Source organism: Alosa sapidissima, chromosome 1 (genome assembly GCF_018492685.1).
Source record: "Alosa sapidissima isolate fAloSap1 chromosome 1, fAloSap1.pri, whole genome shotgun sequence".
In the NCBI taxonomy this organism is placed as follows: domain Eukaryota; kingdom Metazoa; phylum Chordata; class Actinopteri; order Clupeiformes; family Clupeidae; genus Alosa; species Alosa sapidissima.
In genome coordinates, this window is record NC_055957.1 from 37,142,830 (window position 1) to 37,162,572 (window position 19,743).

Here is a 19,743-nt window from a genome sequence, read left to right on the forward strand (position 1 = left end):
TTACTACGTCAGGTTCTTTTGAGGATTGTATAATTTCGATGTTACCTTGGCAACTATTGTGTTCGCGGGTCACAAGCGTCTGAGAAAAGATTCACCACGCTCAGCTGATACAAAGTTGCGTTCTCCTTCAGTCCCTGGGTATGAGAGACAATTTCATCAGATGGAAACAGGGGATTTTACCGCTCCTAACACGGAGACGCCTGTTAAGGTTGTTGTCAGTTTCTGGTTTCTTCTTCACTAAATCTTTTCAAAATATAGATTGACATCTTATATCAAGCAAAAACATTACACTTGCAAATTGTGAGATTTTGATGTCTTAGGTTGAGGTAGCCCAAGATGACCATGTCAGTGGCAGGAGCACGCCGGAATCTGTCAGCGACAGCGACTCGTCAGAAAGCGTCAGCGGTAAGGGCGTTTGAATTTTGTGACCGACATCTACTGTATCTGCCTTCGTTTTGAGCATGGTTTTAGTCTATTTCAATTTACCCACTGAAACATGACGTTTATTCTTTACAAATTTCACGCATTCACCCACTGTCAACCTCTATTCAGTGGCTGCATGTTCTCCAAGGTCATCATAAGTAACGTTAGATTATAGGACGTTAGATTATTATCATGTTGGCTGGATGCCCAGTCTCGTCTCAGCTGATGTGGGGTTTTGTGATGTAGCCCAGTGTTTGCTTTATCCATTATCCATTTTGTCGTCTCTCAGAAACCTACAGTATTTTGATGGACGAACTACACAAAGAGATAGATGAATGTGGTGTTTTGCACAAAGAGGAGCTCAAGGACTTTCTGTGTTCTAAACTAAAGGTAGGCTATCACATCAACTATAAGTTAAACTTATATGAACCACACTCAATATAAACACTTAAGGACATAAATCTTCGGTGTTTTCTATGTGACAGCCTCTGTTAGACAAATTTGTCAGTGGAATGTCCAGGGTTCAGCGCTTGTCTGAGCAGCTTCAGCAAGCTCTGGCGCTCACAGGGACACCCTCCCCAGAGGAGAAAGACATTTTGGACAGGCAGGCACAACTCTGTGTGCCGTCACTCAAGGATATGCTCTCCAAGATTGGACTGGAAAACAACACGGTGAGGCTGTCCTTGACAGATGCAGTGTGTTATACCATGAAAGGATAGATGGGTCCATAATGCTTTTAGCATGTGATAAATATGAGGTATGACAATGTAAATGTAGGCCATTTTTGCATTCTTGTGAGTTATGTTGTGTTTGTGTCCAGGATAATCTGCAGAACTACCTGATCTCATCTGACCGTGCGTGCCTACTCTCAGACCTGGAGGCCCTGCGGATGGAACTGAGAGACTGCCAACAGCGCCACCAGGTCACCACCCTGAGCTTGCAGCAGTCGCTGCGCGCCACCGAAGAGCACTACCAGGCCCTGGTGGGCCGTCTGCAGGAGGGGCTCCACTCCACTGAGAGCCAGGTGCAGTGTCTGCAACAGCTCCTCCAGGCATCTGAGGAGAACACCGAGGCGCTCCGCCGCGTGCTGCAGGCCGCCCAGGAGGAGAGCCTGGGGCTGCAGCGGGGCCTGGGCCTCTCCGAGGACAGCCTGAGCGCGCTGAGGCAAGAGCTGGGTGGCTACGAGGGCCGCGTGCAGGCCCTGAGCCTGGAGCTCCAGGCCTCCGAGGAGAACGCGCAGCTGCTGCTGATGAACCTGCGTGCCTCCGAGGAGCTGTGCCAGGCGCTGCAGCAGCAGCTGCTGGTGTCCGAGCAGAAGGCCCAGGCGCTGCAGGAGGCGGCCGCGCTCTGGGAGAGCCGGGCCCACGGCGCCGAGGCCCAGGGGCAGCTGCGCGAGGAAGAGCTGCGGGCTGGGCACAAGCAGGAAGTGAGGGAGCTCACACGCGCCCTGGGCAGCAGCAGGGAGAGGCTGCAAAACCAGCAGCAGGAGGCCCAGAGGAGTCTGGAGGAGGCGACGCAGAGGGAGAGGACCCTGCAGGAGGCACTGACCACAGAACAGACACAGCACCAGAGGGAGGTGGAGAAGCTCCAGCAAGACGTAGACAGGGCTAAGGAGGAGAAGGTGGTGGTGGAGCAGACGCTACGTGGACAGAGTGAGCAACCCTGTCCTTTAGAGATGACTCTAGGCCAGATAGGCACTGTTTGCTTTCCGTTGATCATTGAATCTATTAGAGGATTCAGTTTGATAATGAAGTATTATCCATTTTAAGTTCACCACAGTATTATCAGGTTGAATAAAGAAACTAATGCACCCTTTTATCTTTTTGCTAGTAATTGGTCTGAAAAATCAACTACTGGAGGAACTCTGCAGGGCAAACAAAAAATTGGAGGGACTAGCGAATTCCGAGAGGGAACACCAAGACACTATTAAGAATCTAAGGTAAAAGAAGAAATGGTAGATAATTGTTACTTTATGTATCCTCACTGAATAATAGTTGAATAACTGCTATTATTTAGAACAAAAACAAGCTAAATTGTTTGTGAAGTGTTCAAAACAATGCCCCTTTAATCCTCACAGACATAAAAGAAAACATCTCTATATACAGTAATTTGACAGCACAGTGCCGCAAATTTAATAATGCAGCAATACAATGCCTCCATGAGTCATCATTGTGCCTTGTTGTCATGTGAACCTCGATTAATCTAATTAATTAAGAGCCCAAAGACTCAGCATAGATTTGACAGTCCTTGGTTCTCGTGTCGGTACAGAACAGCCCTGAGACAGCAGAAGAAGGGCCGTGATCTAGCCCTGGACTGCCTGAGGAGGAGGCGTCATGACGTGGCTACAATCCAGCACCTCCTGGAGGCCAACATCCGGTACTGCAACCTGGCCCCAGTGTGTCCAGAGGCATGGGCCTCACACGAGGCTCCTCTGAGGGCCCAGAGTGCTCTGCTCCAGCCCCAGGACATGCGACAGGAACTGCAGGAGGTGAAGACTCATCTGCAGTCGGCCATGGAGAAGGAGGAGGCGGAGCAGCGTGAGGCTGGGCAGGGGAAAGAGGAGTGGCAGGACGTGCTGAGACGGGCGGAGGAGTGGCAGAGAGAGGCCGAGAGGCTGGTGAGACTCACAGAGTAGCTGGGGTGCACTGCCCATAAGCGGCTTCCTTAAAACTCCACTATTGCGTAATGCTCTTATTCCCATGCGGTTATAGAAAAGGAAAATATGAGAAACATTTGGACCAACCAGGATTTGTCAGAGTGAAGCCAAAAGAAACCCCTAGGCCATTGTTTCCCAACCTTGGGGTCGTGCCCCATGTGGGGTCGTCTGAAATTCAAATGGGTTCGCCTGAAATACTGGGTATCTTACAATTGACCAGTACATCACATTAAAATATGCATACATTAAATAAATAACAATTTCCAAAAGATGATTTTATATTCCTCTTTTTAGTCAACTTTAGCAGAGGTGCTAATAATTCTGGAGGGTACTGTATATTTAAAAAAAAACATGATATCCAAGTTAAGTAACTAATCGGATCCTTCATTACAATCTGGCTAGATTAAAATAAACTTAGACATCACGATGAGATGTTTGATTGACGTAATCATGCTTGCTCAATGTTCCAAACAAAGAAGCAAAGCAACCAAATGCACAAACGATAGCTAAACAAACAAATAACATTTGGGAAACCTTGCCAGGCTTTTATGTAATGGAGCATAAGCACTTATTAATGAAGCCTAGTTGTTGCATGTGAAGGCTGCTTTGTTGGTGATTTTGTGTTTGCAGCTGGCTAGCCAAGTTCAAGTTTATTGTCATGTACTCCTAAAAGGATTTATTAGTTATCAGTAATGAAATTGCTCAAGAGCCAGCTCAACTTTAAATTTACTTTAATTTAGATTAGATTAGATTCATCTTTATTGTCATTTAACAGAGTACAGGTACAGAGCCAATTTAATACAAATGCAGTTGACATCCAACCAGATGCAGAACAAATGCAGTTGACATTCAACCAGAAGTGCAAAAGAAGCATTAAATACAAAAGTCCAAGCCTTTGAAGACACCTGGTCCCCATTTTTAACGTTTCTAAATTCAACAAAAACATAACTACAAGCCGTGTACATTACTAGACGCATACCTCCCTCTTCCGTTATGTAAAGTTTATTTATTTATTTATTTATTTGATAGAATTCTAGGACTTAGGTGTGTTTTCTTAAGGGTCCGTAGAAAGTGAAGGTGATGATGCACCTTCTTCACCGGACTGGAGGAGTTGAGAGACCAAGAAAGATTTTCTGTGATGTGGACCCCAAGGAAACCTAAACACACTTCAGTGTGTGTGTGTGTGTGGGGGGTGATGTAATGGTGTGTGTGTACGGGGGGGGGGTGTCTTTGTGTGAGCTGGCGCTCCTCTCTGCGGCTTGCACACCACACCTCTGTAATTAATCTGTGAGGATGGATGCTCCTGTGGCAGCAGCGTGAGGAGAGCCAGCTCTTATCAGCAGGCAGCACATTTCCCAATCTCACTTACATGCCGTGTCTCATAGACGGGGCGCTGCTAAATATAGACAGTCAGCTAAATGTCACATGTCAAGGTGTCCTCAAAATAATCATTATTTGTATTTGATTCATAGTACATTTGACAAGCCATCCATCAGAATCACCAACGTCCCCATCTGTGTGTGTTGCTGTGGCAGGTGAACAGCCTTGAGTATGTGACGGTGGACACCACACTGAAAGGAAAGCAGAGAGAGGCTCATGGAGGAGCATGCGCTCAGCCCACTGTGAGCCCTTTGCCTCGGCCACACTCTGCAGGCGTGGTCTCACACAGGTATGGAGCACTCGAGGCTTGTGTGCATATGAGTAGGCTTGTATACTATGTGCCACTGGTTGCAGTCCAAATCATACTGTCATAGGACTATGGACAGGACTGATTCAAAAACCGTAGTTTGAAATATTGCCAGAATGGTAGACACACCAGCTCTCTATGAAAATACAGTATTTTAGCGTAGTCCGCCCAGGATGTCCTGGGTGGGTTGGGCTGGGGGTTATTTGCATATTAGTCAACAGTGCACTTGCAAATCAGGTAGAATGCTTATTCTAGGTCATTTACTTCACATGGTTTGTAGACCGGCTGCCGTGGAAGGTTGCAGCCCTGCTGAGGAAAACTGTGAGTCTCTAGCAGCTGTCCAGAGGAGGCTTAGGAACTTGCAGTCAGGTCAGTGTGCAGACAGGACAGACCAGTGGCTCTATCTCTCTTGTTATGGAACTATAGTCACTGTATAAGGGTGTCTTTTGAATGTTGTGAAAATGTTAACTTATGTTAGTGTTGTCTTCTCAGTTCATTTTCAGAAGAGTCTACAGGAGTTTCTTCGAATGTCATAGTCTACACATTATGGGATACAATGCTGTCTATTAAGTTTATAAACTCATAATTAAAAATTCATTACATTTTTTGCAGTCTAGATCAACTGACTTTGTTTGACTTCCTTGTTTGTACCTTTACTAGAAGTGCTACAGTGTAGTTATAGACTTAGTTCATTTACATCCTTGTTTTTAATGTATTATTGCAACTGCTAAATATCCCGACTGAATTTGTGGGTATTCTTACAGCTTATTGAAAGAATGCTTAATTTCTTCCTTAAAAGTATACACCAAAATGAACATAGACCAGACAAATCAAAGGAAAGAGCTGCCCGAGGAGATCAGAAATAAGATTATAGACAAGCATGTTAAAGGTAAAGGCTTTTAGAACATCTCCAAGCAGCATGATGGACAGCAATTGCATATATTATTAACAAGTTTAAGGGGCATATGGGACTTCAGCCATCCTCGCTGGATAAGGCTGCAACAGGAAAATTGTACCCAGACTGAACAGAAACAGTGCAATTTGGAAGAGACTGCTTCCAAGTTGGACTCCAAAGTGCAGGTACATCAGTGTCTGATCACACTATACTGTAGGTGCTCCTTGTGCAGGTACATCAGTGTCTGATCACACTATAGGGGCTCCTTGTGCAGGTGAATCAGTGTCTGATCACACTATAGGTGCTCCTTGTGCAGGTACATCAGTGTACAGTGACGGACTGTTGAAAGAAAAACATTAAAAAGCCAGACTGGAACTGGCTCAAATGCATATTTTCCTCCTACAGGATAATGACCCAAAACAAACTGCTAAAAGCACCCATGAATGGCTAAGGAACGAACAGTGGACAAACAGTGACTTTCTGAGTCCTGACCTGTATTCCATTGAACATGTCTGGATAGAGCTGACACATGCACTCTGTGGAAAGCACTCTTTGACTGAGACAGTTGGAGCAGTTTGCTTAAGTGTGCAAAACTACCTGTTGGCAGAAGTTTTATGCAGAGCTACAGAAAGCCACTAAAGCTATCGGGGAAAGGGTATCGTTCTTTTTGTCCATCATTTTCATTTGTTTTATTATTTAAAATATCAGAAGTGAAGTCCGATTTGCATTAACTTCAGACTTAGTATAAACAAGGATGGATGCTGATTACTTTTGTCGGTTTCAAATTATTTTAGAGAGATTTTTTTTTAATGGAAGGGTACCAACAATTTTAGCCACAACTGAACTGTGATACCATCTATAATGGAAGTCATCCAAGTTGTCAAACACTTCTCAAGTCTTCACTGTAGGCTCTGAGGTCATCCTGTAATTACACAGGAATATGGAACCCATTTGCAATAACACTGCATCTGAACAAGATTCTGTAAAATTTTATTATGGCAGTAGTATGTGTAATTTAACAAGCTATCAAAAGAAAATATTTATAGTACACAAAAATAGGTAGGGGAAGAAGTCACATCAGCGACACAACACTCAGAAAGACAGAGAAAGGAAGATAGAAACAGACAGACAGAGAGAGAGGGGGGGCTAGAGAGAGAGAGAGCTAGAGAGAGAGAGAAAAAAAAGAGGGCTAGAGAGAGAGAGAGATGGGTGCGAGAGCTGATGGTCATCACAGGTTCTGGCAGCACTGCAGTTTGGTCCCCCTCTGTCCATCTGTGGTGGGTGGGACGCTAATGTCCACCACGTTGTTCCCCGGTGACTCGTCATGGGCTGATCGGTCTGCAATCTGCTTCTGTGATACAATTCTGTAGATCTCTGCAGAGACAAGACGTTTTCATCATAAGCTCCATATTTTACTCATTTGGGAAGATTAATACAAAGGTTTCATGCAGCGCTTAATGTGATCTGAAATACTGCCACATCTGCATGCTACAATTCCGTTTTATTGCAGACAAGTTATTAATCCCTGCTTTACCAATATGCTGCCGTTAACAGTATGGGGGAAAAGTCAGATTAGACCTACTCATGATAATAAAAAACAGACTTTTATTATTGGGCAATTCCACGCAGAACTGTCACATCCATAACGCCAACACAATGCCGTGGTATTTAGTTGCCGTTATGGACGTGACAGTTTTGCGTGGAATTGCCCTATTATTATTTGTGCAATAAACGTATCTCAGTGCAGATAATACTGTAAAAATATCTCCTATGTGCCTCTTTGTATCCATAGTGTTTGGAACGTGAGGTGCACGAGTTTGGACAGCACACCTGCTCTCCATACAGCAGGGGGCACTAGTTTGCCTGATGGTATAAGCCTATTAGGCCACAGGTGATGAAAATATCTGCAATCCCAACCTGTCAGGATGTTTTTGAAAGCTTCCTCCACGTTTGTTGAATCCAGCGCCGAGGTCTCAATGAATGAAAGATTGTTTTTCTCTGAAAATAGGGACAGTGATTGGTTAACTTCAACTTTTATAAACAAGCATTACAGATTACTAGCATCCTTATTCACTCATCCCTTAAAGGTCCTAATATCTATCTGACTCTGCTCCAGCAACTAAAGCATGATGAAAACAGTACAGAAGTCTTGCTTTTCGTAGACTTTGGAGGAACCTTTTGGGAACTCTGATGGCCAAATGTCTTAAAACATCAGTGATCATGTCAGACAGCAGGCCCTGTGGGCCATTTGCATTACAAGTGGAACAACAACAGTCTGTTGTCTCCGACTGTGTCAGTGCTCTCACTATGGCTGCATATTTGTTGAGCTTATTAATTGCACTCGTGTCTGTAGTGTTTGTTCTGTCTCCTCGGCGTACCTGCGAAGGCGCGGGCCTCGTCAGTGGGAACAGCCCTGAGGTGCCGCAGGTCACTCTTGTTACCGACGAGCATGATGACGATATTGTTGTCTGCGTGGTCTCTCAATTCCTTCAACCACCGTTCCACATTCTCATAGGTCAAGTGTTTGGCGATGTCATAAACTAGAAGGGCCCCAACTGCTCCCCTGTAGTAACTGATGGAAAAGGAAAATGGTGAAAGACAGGAAAGGTTTGTCTTACTTGACTGCACAGAGAAGTATACATGTACAAATGTATCATCCCAGAGGATGTATAAGACAGGCAGGGTCTTTTTCACTGACATGTTGCCCTGCTCCATTTAGAGTCAGTGTACTAGGGAGGGCCAAGAAAAACTGGTGCATGGAATGGATGGGCTACTGCAATGATCAAGAGTGACTTTTGAAGCTTCTATTTCTGAGATGTTGGCTTAATGTTTGGGATCCAGGAGTATATGCAAAGTTTCTACAAATTTGCCTGCGCCTCCCAAACACAATGCCTACATGCCGATGAAAGCAGAATTAAGGTAGGCTGTTAACCCAAACAGATTTAGGCCATATGCTGATGCCAACATTGTATTTTAATTACCCTGACATACACACTCACGCTGAAGTAATGGCTCGGTAACGCTCCTGCCCGGCCGTGTCCCATATCTGCGCCTTTATCGTCTTCCCATCGACCTGGATGCTGCGCGTGGCAAACTCCACGCCTATTGTGCTCTTGCTCTCGAGGTTGAATTCGTTCCGCGTAAAGCGCGAGAGCAAGTTACTCTTTCCAACACCAGAATCTCCGATCAATACCACTGTAAGAAGACATGCAGCACACAATCCAAAATAACTGACCTACAGGTGTAGATTGCATCTTTAAATAACCATTTGTGTTGATGTTAGCCCACTTATTTTCTACGATTGAATAGGCTACAGTCGTAGGCCTATTATTGACCGTTATCCCTGTATTCATTTTACGTTAAACAACATAAATTATAGTCTACAAAGGCTGAAGCTGTTTATTGCGTGAGTCAGCTGACATGGACAGTGCCTATTATTCCTCAGCAGAGGAAATGCTGCCGAACTTTGTCCCCATGGCATCACTGCAGGAAGCTGATAACAGGCGAGCTCATCAAATGTCCTGCCTATCTGTACACAGCACTTTTGGATCGCCTCTTTCCTGTTTAAATGAGACCTACTCACGTGAGCAACATATCGATGAAAGCAACACTACAATGTTTTGTGAGGGCAAAGGCTGTTTCGGCCTAACCCATCAGATAAACGTTTTTCTTGCAGACACCCATTGACATCAAACCGCCACCCATAGCAAATTTCGTATGCCAAGTTTGGTATGCCATTCACGTTCTGATTCACCCACTTCGACTAGCTGTCATTTGTACTGATGTGAGAGTGCTTAATCTATGTATAGATAATAATTAGGTTGAGTAAAACAACTAATTCCACAACAACAAAATACTGTTGAATAGGTTACTGGAATTACCGTGAGCCTCAAGAGAGCTATACACATAGGCTAAATTCAAAGACATTTAATTCAAAGACATTTAAGTAGGCTAAGATATAAGACATACTAAACGATCTGAAAACTAATCCCAGATGTTTAGGCTATGAATTCATCACAGATATCAACCCTGCTGATGCAGCTGCGGGCGTTGCTTTGCAATGACAGCTTTTGTGGCCATGATCTCACCATTCCGACACGTTACTCAACATCCTGTTTGCATTGTATTCTATGAACGTATTTCCATGGTTTGATATGTAGACTACAAATACAAACAAACGAGTAGCCGAATGTAACGGTGTACAACAAGGGGGACGCAGTGATCACAGCCTACCTTTGAACAAGAAATCATACTCATCATCTCTGTTGCCCATTGTGGAAAGAAACGCGCCGACACGTAATCCGTGCGGACTCACCCGGATTGGTTATTTTTAAAGTTGAAATGTTTATTCAAAATAAAAAGGGTAAAAACTTGACTAGAAAGACAATGCGCCAATGCAGCCGGTTATATGTTGCAAACCGCAGGAAAAGAGATCCTTAACTCTGCAGAAGGGGCGGAGCCCTTCAATATATTTCCATTCCTTACACGGGATGGCGCTGTTCTCGTATTGTTTTTTCTGTGTCAATTTAGAAAGATGCCGTTAAAATGACGAAGGCCACTTTCCCACGGGCGGATGTTAATACCACTACTATATAACCTTAATTTACAACATCACGTGCAGGCCTTTTGATAATTGAAAATACTGTGCAATGCCAAGTAGCCTATATCACTGACCCAAAATGGGACACATGGTCTATTTTTGCCTACCACCACAATATTCCTTCAAATATTTTTAAAACATATTTTGCTTCAACTAGAACTGATTGGGAGGCTGCGCACTGACATGGAAGTTGAAGTTGACGTCAGCAGGTCAGCTGACGAAATGGTACGTGAGGCTTTCCAAGATGGCGGCGTCCTTGTGTCGGTGTTATGGGGTGAGTGCTACATGTATTTGCTTGAATAACCAACAATAATGTTGAGATTACAGCGTTAATATGACCGTCTGTTCCCTTTATGTGTACTACAGCCTTGGCCACGGATTCAGTTGTTGACAAACTCGTGTTTTACCGGTTGACACTAACCATTACGCATTGCGGGCACAAGGATTACCCATTCATTGATTCAGTTCCACATGTCAGCTATGTTGCCGCCCACCGCTCATAATATGTGGTTCATATTTTCACATGAGCCTGTTAGTGGATTCGAGGTCCAGTACTGTACTGAAGTGTTTGCTGCATGCGCTCCGGCGATAAGGTGACTAGGCCAACATAGGTGCATCAAACCTCAGGCGAATTCGATGTAGACAATTCGATGTAGTCTTACAGGCCCATTGCATTTTCTTCTCGGGTGGAAAAGGCCATAGAAAGATTGGTATATGACAGACTTGTATAAATTCTGGTTAGAGACTAAAAGTTTGCTACAGAATTATCAGAGTGGTTTAAGAAAAGGTCCTCCTAGAAAATGCCATAAGAATGGCCCAGATTTAAAGAAACTGTTAGCTACTTTGACATTGAGAATGTGTATGTCATGATTGTGGAGGACGACTCCTTATTAAGTGTATCAGATGGGAGTAATTTTCAAAGGGTAAAAACATTATAGTTGACATGAATGAAGTTTTAAGTGATGAGTATAAAGTAGACAATGACAGTCCTCAAAGGAGTATAATCAGACACTGTTATTTTCAATTAAGATAAATGATGTGTTTAGGAATGCTGAAAGATCTGTTGGTATAGCATCATTTGCAGTCAATGGAGCCATGTGAAGAGGGGATGAATGTGAATCGTGCAGTAGATGTGGTACACAATTAGCAAATATGAAGACTATCCCAGTGGCAGCTAGCCAAGTTGAGTTGGGGGAGATGCCTTTGTATCTTAGAAGAGATCAGTTGGCTCTAGTATAGGCTACTGGACAAACCTTAAAAGCTCATAAAAAAGATCAGTTAGACAACATTGATACACTGTCAACAGAGAGGGAAATGACAAATCAGAAGTTTTGGTTGGACTATTAAACAAAAATAAATGAGATGGAAATAGATACATTGAATTTATTCCCTACAGTAGTTTATCCAACCGTTCCTCTATGGACTGCTGATGATCTTTCAATTGACCATTCAGTGGCATGATAGGAAAAATATAGGGACAGGATCCTTGTGTATACAGATGCATAAAAAATATTTGATAAGAGAGTGAGAGCTGTTTTTGTTACCCCAAAGTTAAAGATAACTACACTAAAACAAATAAATTACAATTTAGCTGTGCTTGCAGCAGAATTAGTTGCCATTCTAATGGCACTTTCCTGGATTAGGGACAACAGGCCAAAAAATATATTTTGAGTTATTGCTTCAGATTCATCCTCAGCTCTGATAAGCATTCACATTCGGTCAGAGTATAGACAAGACATTGTTTTAGATGTTGTCCAATTAGCAAATAATGTGGAGTCATCTGCAATCAGTGCTGCTCTTTTGTGGCCTCCAGCTGACCTCGCATAGGAGGATAGGGATCGATATGCTAAAACAGCATCAGAGCAGACTTATACTAGTATGAATATCAAGTTATCAACTATAGTAAAGATGAAATTAGGACCATTATTATGGAAGGTAAAGGAGAAGTGGCAAGGACTGTATAGTTATAGCCTAACATAGTTTATATAGTTATATAGTTATAACATAGTATATATAGTTATATAGTTATAACATTCAAAAGAGAGTGGGATGGTGTAGAAGTACAAGCAGAAGAACACAGGAGCAGGATTTAATATTGAAAACATGTTGATAGTAAGAGTAGTGTATGTAAAACTCAGGAATCTAGAGAACATGCAATTTAATCATGTACCAGACACCACCAGGGAGGCAGCAACTAATTCATCGTCTTGAAGCTGAAGACATACCTTTAAAGATCAATTATATTTTGCAAAGGAATTATGGAGACATATGTTTTAGACGTTTGTTTTAAGCTTTCTTAGGATAACTGGATTGATAAAGAGATTATAGGAAAATAGGGAAATAAATCATTCAGACCCACAACATTTCAGAGGGTGGCGGTAATGCACCTGTTATTGTTTGCCAACAGTGTTGGGAGTAATGCGTTACAAAAGTAATGTAATTACTGTAATATATTGCTGTTTGCAGTAACGCGGTAATGTAAGGCATTACTAAAAAAGAAATTGTGTAATATTTTACTCGGTACAAACTTCAGTAACACGCGTTACAATGCATTTTAACCCGAAATTAAGTGGTGTTTTGTTTTGATACATATTCGCAAACACCACCGCGAGAACAACAGAGAAGAAAAAATCGCGCATAATAGCAGAACTTTATCTCCTGATACTAGTTGAAGATGGCTGCAGCAGAAGTCGGATTCTATTTGCTGGATAGACATAAGCCTACGCTCATTATTTTCAGCTTGTCAGAGACAAGGATATGAAGAACATAATAGTTAAGTAAGTGCACTTTGTGTGCAAAACCGAAAGATCTCTCTATGCCTCGCGAAATAGCACAAGTAATTTAATGAAACATCTAAAGTGGAGCCATGCTAATCTTTTTGATTCTTGTTAAAACACAAACTATGCTCTTAGTAGTGCATGTCAGCTTTTTAAAGAGAACTTGAATTAAAGAGAATAAAGGGATAGAAATGCAGAAAAAAGTTGTATGTAGCCTGGCAGTGCCACCGCTCTCACCACGCGCATCATGCACTTTGCGTAGGGCAGAGGGGTCACCCAAATAGCCAATGAAAAGTAGCTTTACTGCAAACGGCGTTTCACTCAATAACGTTTACAATGTCAAAATGCACTAACACCATGTTACATGCAAGTTTGATACTTTTTGGGTTCTCTCAATCTCCACCACGTAGTACTAGAATGGAATTGGTGGGTCTTCAATAATTCGTTTTCCAAGCATTTCATGAAGCACATAATATGCGTCGACTGAAACGCATTCCATTCAGATAGCTAGGTGGCTACCAGGCTCATAATTCACTTTTAATTGCAAAAAGAAATGTGAAGCAACATGTCATTGCACACTTCCATTTCCAACGCAATCTAGGCTGCTTATAACAACTTAACATTGTGCATATTATTGTTAATATTGTGCTATCAAATAAACAAGAGCTTGCAAAAGGGCATTATGAGAACGTAAAGATCAATGTTCTTAAAGTGACAATGCACCATTTATAAGTAAAACAGCATTTCTTCAGAAATTAATGTTTAAAAACACACAGTAATGGTCTTAAATGATAAGCCTTTTTATTTGACTTTAGGTGTTTGAGTTATAGTTTAAATGTCACTCACTCAAAGCCACTCACTTAGGGCACCGAAATGGCCAGCAGGCCACCATCTTGACATTTCTTTATGTAAGCTTTGATTTAGGCTCTGTTGATTTTAATGAGGAGGCCTAGGCCTTAAAGTTACAGTATTTCTATCACAATTTACCAGACTTTGACCTTTTGTCGGTTTTTAACAAAATTCTGACTATGATTGTTCCTTGTATTGCATCATGAGCACTGCTCCTATTGCATTCTACTGTTAGCCTTAAGCCTAGCTCAGTCATTATGCTATACCACATCTCCCTCCATTGGAAGAGCAATGAGCTGCATTGAGCATAATAAACTGCATTTAGAATGCCAAATCCATATTTCTAGATATTTTGGTGAAAGTAACTTAAAAGTAATGCAATAGTAGTGTAATGCCTTACAATTCAGAGACAGTAATATTATAATGTAACAAATTACTTTAAAATTACAGTAATAAGTAATACATAATACATTACGATTTTAAAGTAACTTGTCCAACACTGTTTGCCAATGGCCATGTCAAAGAAGAATAAGAGTAATAAGCATGTTGGCCTTTTTAAATCGGTATCATTGTGTATGTAAACTTAATGGCATGTTTGGTTTTGTTTCCTACCACAGATGTTTCTCAGAAACGGTCTGATCCTGCCCCCCAGCTCATACATTTCAGCATTCCATAAAGCAGATGGCCAAAGGATATATAGAGCCAGTGCTGTTGCCTTACAGGTAGAACACATGATGTTTGGGTTTTAACTCATGATATGTTTTTTTCCTCATCATCCAAGTCCCAGACCATATTTGATATCCTAATTGTGTTGTGTTGTGTTCTGTTTTGTGGCTGGACCATTTTAGCTGCGTTCTGCATCCAGTCGTGGGAATCCGCGAAAAGGTTTCTTAGGGGAGTTTGTGGACTCCCTGAAGCAAGAACTTAGCAAGAACAACGAGATGAAGGAGAATATAAAGAAATTCCGTGAAGAGGCCAAAAAGTTGGAGGAGTCGGATGCTCTACAACAGGCTCGAAAGAAATATGTAAGTGAAGCATCTCTGCATATATCCAGACATGAGACTGCAATACAGTGTGTCTCCCATAGTGTCTCATGAAGGTATGTCTCTTATTGTCAGAAATCTATTGAGTCTGAAACTGTGAAAACATCTGAAGTGCTGAAAAAGACACTGGGGTCATTCTCTGAAACTGTAAAAGGGGTAAGTAGTTTACCTATATTCATCTGCTCAAGTGTAAGTTGATTGTGTGCTTGATGATGACGCATGGCAGAATTGAACCCTTATTTATGATTTTCTGTGATGACAACTAACTGACCTAAAGTTGAGTGCATTCTGTGCTGGTTCCCAGAGCTTGGAGGAGGTCAGCCGCACCGACCTGGGCAAGAAGATAAAGGAGGGTGTGGAAGAGGCAGCCAAGTCTGTGAAGCACTCTGCTGAGTCTGTGTCTAAGAGTGGAGAGATGCTGGGGAAGACCAGTGCCTTCAGAGCTATCTCCCAGGTCTTACTTGTTTCACCACATGAGAGCTAAAGTCTTGAACATTGCTTCTTCTCAAACCTTGGTTTGCATCCATAAGTAGACACTACTTGGATTTAGACGGTTTCTTCACAGCTAATTAGTAGAAAATGCATTATTTTGTCGCGTAAGAACTCTGTTCATATAGTAAAGAACTTTTAACGATATTTTGAGTCTGTTAAGATGCAAAAAAAGCACGTTTAGATGATGCCCCCAGACCTAGTCTAGTCATCAAGATCCATGTAAAAATCTGCCGGATCTCTCCTTTAAGCATAGTCCTAGCCTAATTTTGAGATTTAAAGCTATTTCAATGGAGTTTTCCATTTCTTTTAGTCTTGGGCTATATGTAATCCATGAAAGTGGCCCTTAGTATTTGTGATTAATTCAGTTTTCACTGACTTTTAGGGTATGGAAACGGTGAGGAAGGAGATCGATGATCCTTACAGCGGTCCTTACCGGCCCCCCTCAAGATTGCGGAAGAGGAGTGAGTTCTCATTCAAAGGGGCAGAAAATGAGAGTAGGGTGTTTGACGCTAATGAGTAAGTGTCCTGTGCTCTGACATGGATATAAACTTGTTTACTTGAGGCAGTTGTCTTAATTCAATATCTTATGTTATAGAGAGGCAATGGGTGTTGTCCTGCATAAGGACTCTAAATGGTTCCAGCAGTGGAAGGAATTCAAAGACAACAACATGGTCTTTAACAGTAAGAGCCCATTTCTGTGTACATTTTGAGTCTATATGTGACTTTTACCCTTTTTAGGTATAGGCTAGTGGCTAGTTTATGTGACTTCTTCAACACATAAAAATAACACATTATCATTTGTATTAGCCAGTTAAGCTATTCACCCTGTAATTCTGTCAAAGCCAGTAAAAATCTATTAAAGTTACTTTCACAGCACATCACCAAATGTGTCTCCTAAAAACACACCTAACTGTCCCATTTCTTGCCTAGATTATCATGTAGTTGGGAAACCCACTAAATGTCAACAACAGCTTTTACAACAATAGGCCCTACAATTGTTGGCTTTTAGCGGTTTGCTCCATGATGCCTGCATTTTGAGATTGAGAGAAATGCAAGTCTTGCCTGATTTGCATTTTTTAAAATGTACGTTTTGTTCTCATGATGGAAAAATGTTGATGTCTTAATGCTTGTGATTTTCCAAATACCTATCTGACATGCTGCTACCTTCACAGGGTTCTTTGAGATGAAGATGAAGTATGATGAAAGTGATAACGCCTTAATCCGAGCAACTCGTGTTGTTACGGACAAAGTCACCGATTTGATTGGTACTTGACACATTCTGACTCTGAACCTTTTCTAATGTGAATAAAAAGCCCATCTAGTAGTGTCAGTGTTTAACTCAGTTGTTTGTTTGCTTGGGTAGGTGGCCTTTTCTCTAAGACGGAGATGTCTGAGGTTCTGACTGAGATCCTGAAGGCTGATCCCAGCTTTGATAAGGACCAATTCCTCCGTCAATGTGAGCGTGACATCATCCCCAATATTCTGGAGGTGAGTTAGGCAACATTTTCCTTACACTACAAGAGAGATCTCAGATTAGGGCTTTACAGTGTATGCATTTGGACGTCTTTTAGGTATGCAGACTGGATGGTAATAATTGTTAATGACAAGGATCCTGATAAGCTTTTGTATATCAAGATAATCAACCGATGGCATCATAACATTCATGGCATTTCTAATTCTTCCTTTACTTTGTTTCACCTTTTCATATGCACAGGCCATAATACGTGGTGAGCTGGAGGTTTTGAAAGACTGGTGTTATGAAGCTGTAAGTTCATTCTGCTTACATACTTTCAAATTTTTTTTATCAGTCTGTGTAAAGGCAAGTTTGACTATAACTGCTGTTTTTGTACTGGTCCTCCTCTGTTTCCACTGAAGACGTATAGCCAGCTAGCACATCCCATCAAGCAGGCTATTACCATGGGATTGCAGTTCCAATCTAAAATCCTGGACATTGACAACATTGATGTGAGTACACAAGCCTCACATGAAAGACTGCTTACATACGTATAGGGCTACATGAGGTTTGTTTTACCTAACGTTTGTTTTCTTGCTTTCATGTGACTCTCTGTCTTTCTCTCTCTCTCTCTCTCTCCCCCTTTAGCTGGCTATGGGTAAAATCATGGACCAGGGTCCTGTGCTTATCATCACCTTCCAGGCACAGGTTGTCATGGTGATCCGCAGCTCTAAAGGGGAAGTTGTGGAGGGAGACCCGGTGAGTTCAGTAAAAAGCGCAGCAGCAAAGGACTGAATGCCCACAGCTTTCTTGTTAACTGTGTCTACTTATTTCTACGGATATTATTTGTTATTATTTGAGTTGTTTGTATTGCTTGATTGTGTGTGGGTGTGTGTGTGTGTGTGGGTGTGGGTGGGGGGTACATTTTGGTCTTAAACAGTTTTGTACAGGTTTGGGAATACTGTTTTATAACTGCTTTTTCCTCAACAGAAATATTTTATTCTCTATAGCAGAAAGATTCCAGTTTGTAACTGGACCTCAAAGTTCTGTAATCTGCATTAGGCAGGATCTCACTGTGTATTCTCTGTGTGGTTCTGTAATCTGCGTTAGGCAGGGTCTCACCGTGTGTTCTCTGTATGGTTCTGTGATCTGCATTAGGCAGGATCTCACCTTGTGTTCTCTGTGTGGTTCTGTGCAGGAGAAGGTCCTGAGGATGATGTATGTTTGGGCGCTGTGTCGCGACCAGGAAGAGCTGAACCCTCAGGCTGCCTGGAGACTGCTGGACATGTCTGCCTCCAGCACTGAGCAGGTGCTCTGAGGAGCGAAGCTTGGAATGGAGGACAGGCCAGAGATCACACACACACACAAACACAACACACTCTCTGAATACACATTATCCCATCCATTTAATAACACACCTGTATGCTCATTCTAGGCAGGGATTGAGTGTGTTTGTGTTGTCCAGGCATCAAGTGGAGGGTGTTTGATATCAAGAAAGCCAAACGGTGTGCTACATGGAATTACATCTTTTAAAGATAACAGCTCCCCTGAGTTACAGCCCTTAGCAGCTGTTGTTACCATGATCGTAGCTCTCAAATTCAATTCAGCTGAGAGGAGATCAAATGCCACGTTGGACTTTTTCTCTTCAAGATCTTCAGGGCTCAGTATCTGTAGTGTTTCCTTCTCCTGATGTAGTTGTTCTATTTGTTGTTGCAACCAGAATGCTAAAAAAAGAACAGCTCCCAGATTTCCCACCACTTAGCAGCTGATGGTGTTTCCCAACATTTTGTTTGAAGTTGTATTCGATGAGGTTTCATCAATGCATCGTGTTTTTGAAAGTCTAGAAAAGGGTATGTTGCTAAAACAAATCAAACCGTCCACTTTGCTGTTAGATTATTTAAAATATGAAATGAAATGCACTGGGTGTGCCAAATATATAGTCATTTTTGACTATGATTTGTGAAGCCCTGTGCAAATGTGTTATTGCTCTGGGAGGGGGACTTTGACAAAGCAACCTCTCAAAGCCCCACCTCATCAGTGTGATGAAGAGGACCAAAGGAGGTGTGCAAACATAGTTGAAACATAACAAAGCTGTTTTGTGACTTATTTAACTGTTTACATTGGACTGTGAAATAGGAACCATCGCAGTATCTGAGCTATAATGTTTCATAGGATATGAGTTCATAGGATATTTCCTATGAGGAAGCCTCTGTTAAAGTCTATATCATACTTGCCTTTTTTTTCAACGTCAGACCTCGATATGGTGTCAAGAAATTGTATTCCATTTTTTATTTTATTTTGCCTTTTTCATCAGCAGCCATTACAGAGTTTCTGAAAGAGCAAGGACTCCTTGTGTTGCACTTACACTGTAGCTGATTTTGGTATGCAACGGTTTCTGTTGTCTAATGACTGATGTGGCATGATGCTCCTACAGTGGTCATGCCATAAGGACCATGATTTTATTCTGTTAAAGTCTGTGCAAAGTTTTGTGGCAGAAAAACTCTGTTTATTCTAAGCCACTGTTAAGTAGTGAAGTGGTTTCTTCCCATGCAGGATATGACCAGTTAACTATTCAAGATGACTGTCTAAAGACCTATATTTTTTTCTTTATCCTGAAAAGAGTTATCATATGATTTTCTGAGGGTCCACACCAATTCATTTTCAGTTCAATGAGGATCTCCCACATGTAATGAATTATAGACACTAGACTATTTATGAGGGAGAGAAAGAGAAAGATTTAGGTTGGTATATTGAAGGTACTATGTATGACTGTCTAGATATTTAATGCTGAATTTTGTAATAAAATTGTCAATGTCAAAATGTACAAATGTACCAGACTCTATCTTAATATTATAAGGATATACAGCG

The 19,743-nt window shown here is 41.9% G+C and overlaps 3 protein-coding genes and 1 long non-coding RNA gene across 4 annotated transcripts; 3 read left to right on the forward strand and 1 right to left on the reverse strand.

The window, feature by feature from the left end:
• Positions 1-78: 78 nt before the first annotated feature.
• On the forward strand, positions 79-5,382 carry LOC121708738 (centrosome-associated protein CEP250-like). Its single transcript, XM_042091584.1, has 10 exons — positions 79-208; positions 321-405; positions 713-813; positions 909-1,094; positions 1,244-2,075; positions 2,254-2,362; positions 2,692-3,040; positions 4,615-4,748; positions 5,047-5,135; positions 5,259-5,382. Exons 1-10 carry the CDS (start codon positions 161-163, stop codon positions 5,300-5,302), a joined length of 1,977 nt encoding a protein of 658 aa, XP_041947518.1. The 5' UTR covers positions 79-160; the 3' UTR covers positions 5,303-5,382.
• Positions 5,383-5,803: 421 nt separating this feature from the next.
• Positions 5,804-6,823, forward strand: LOC121708757. The gene is made up of 2 exons (XR_006031757.1): positions 5,804-5,846; positions 5,894-6,823. It is a non-coding gene; the product is annotated as an uncharacterized LOC121708757 (long non-coding RNA).
• On the reverse strand, positions 6,635-10,102 carry LOC121708751 (ras-related protein Rab-11B-like). The gene is made up of 5 exons (XM_042091610.1): positions 9,895-10,102; positions 8,661-8,856; positions 8,040-8,233; positions 7,579-7,659; positions 6,635-7,035 (listed from the first exon to the last, which is right to left on the reverse strand). Exons 1-5 carry the CDS (start codon positions 9,932-9,934, stop codon positions 6,890-6,892), a joined length of 657 nt encoding a protein of 218 aa, XP_041947544.1. The 5' UTR covers positions 9,935-10,102; the 3' UTR covers positions 6,635-6,889.
• Positions 10,103-10,439: 337 nt separating this feature from the next.
• Positions 10,440-19,699, forward strand: LOC121708745 (mitochondrial import inner membrane translocase subunit TIM44-like). The gene is made up of 13 exons (XM_042091598.1): positions 10,440-10,535; positions 14,505-14,609; positions 14,736-14,912; positions 15,006-15,086; positions 15,235-15,384; positions 15,805-15,938; positions 16,018-16,103; positions 16,595-16,687; positions 16,786-16,910; positions 17,137-17,187; positions 17,298-17,387; positions 17,524-17,634; positions 18,074-19,699. Exons 1-13 carry the CDS (start codon positions 10,506-10,508, stop codon positions 18,191-18,193), a joined length of 1,353 nt encoding a protein of 450 aa, XP_041947532.1. The 5' UTR covers positions 10,440-10,505; the 3' UTR covers positions 18,194-19,699.
• Positions 19,700-19,743: the final 44 nt, after the last annotated feature.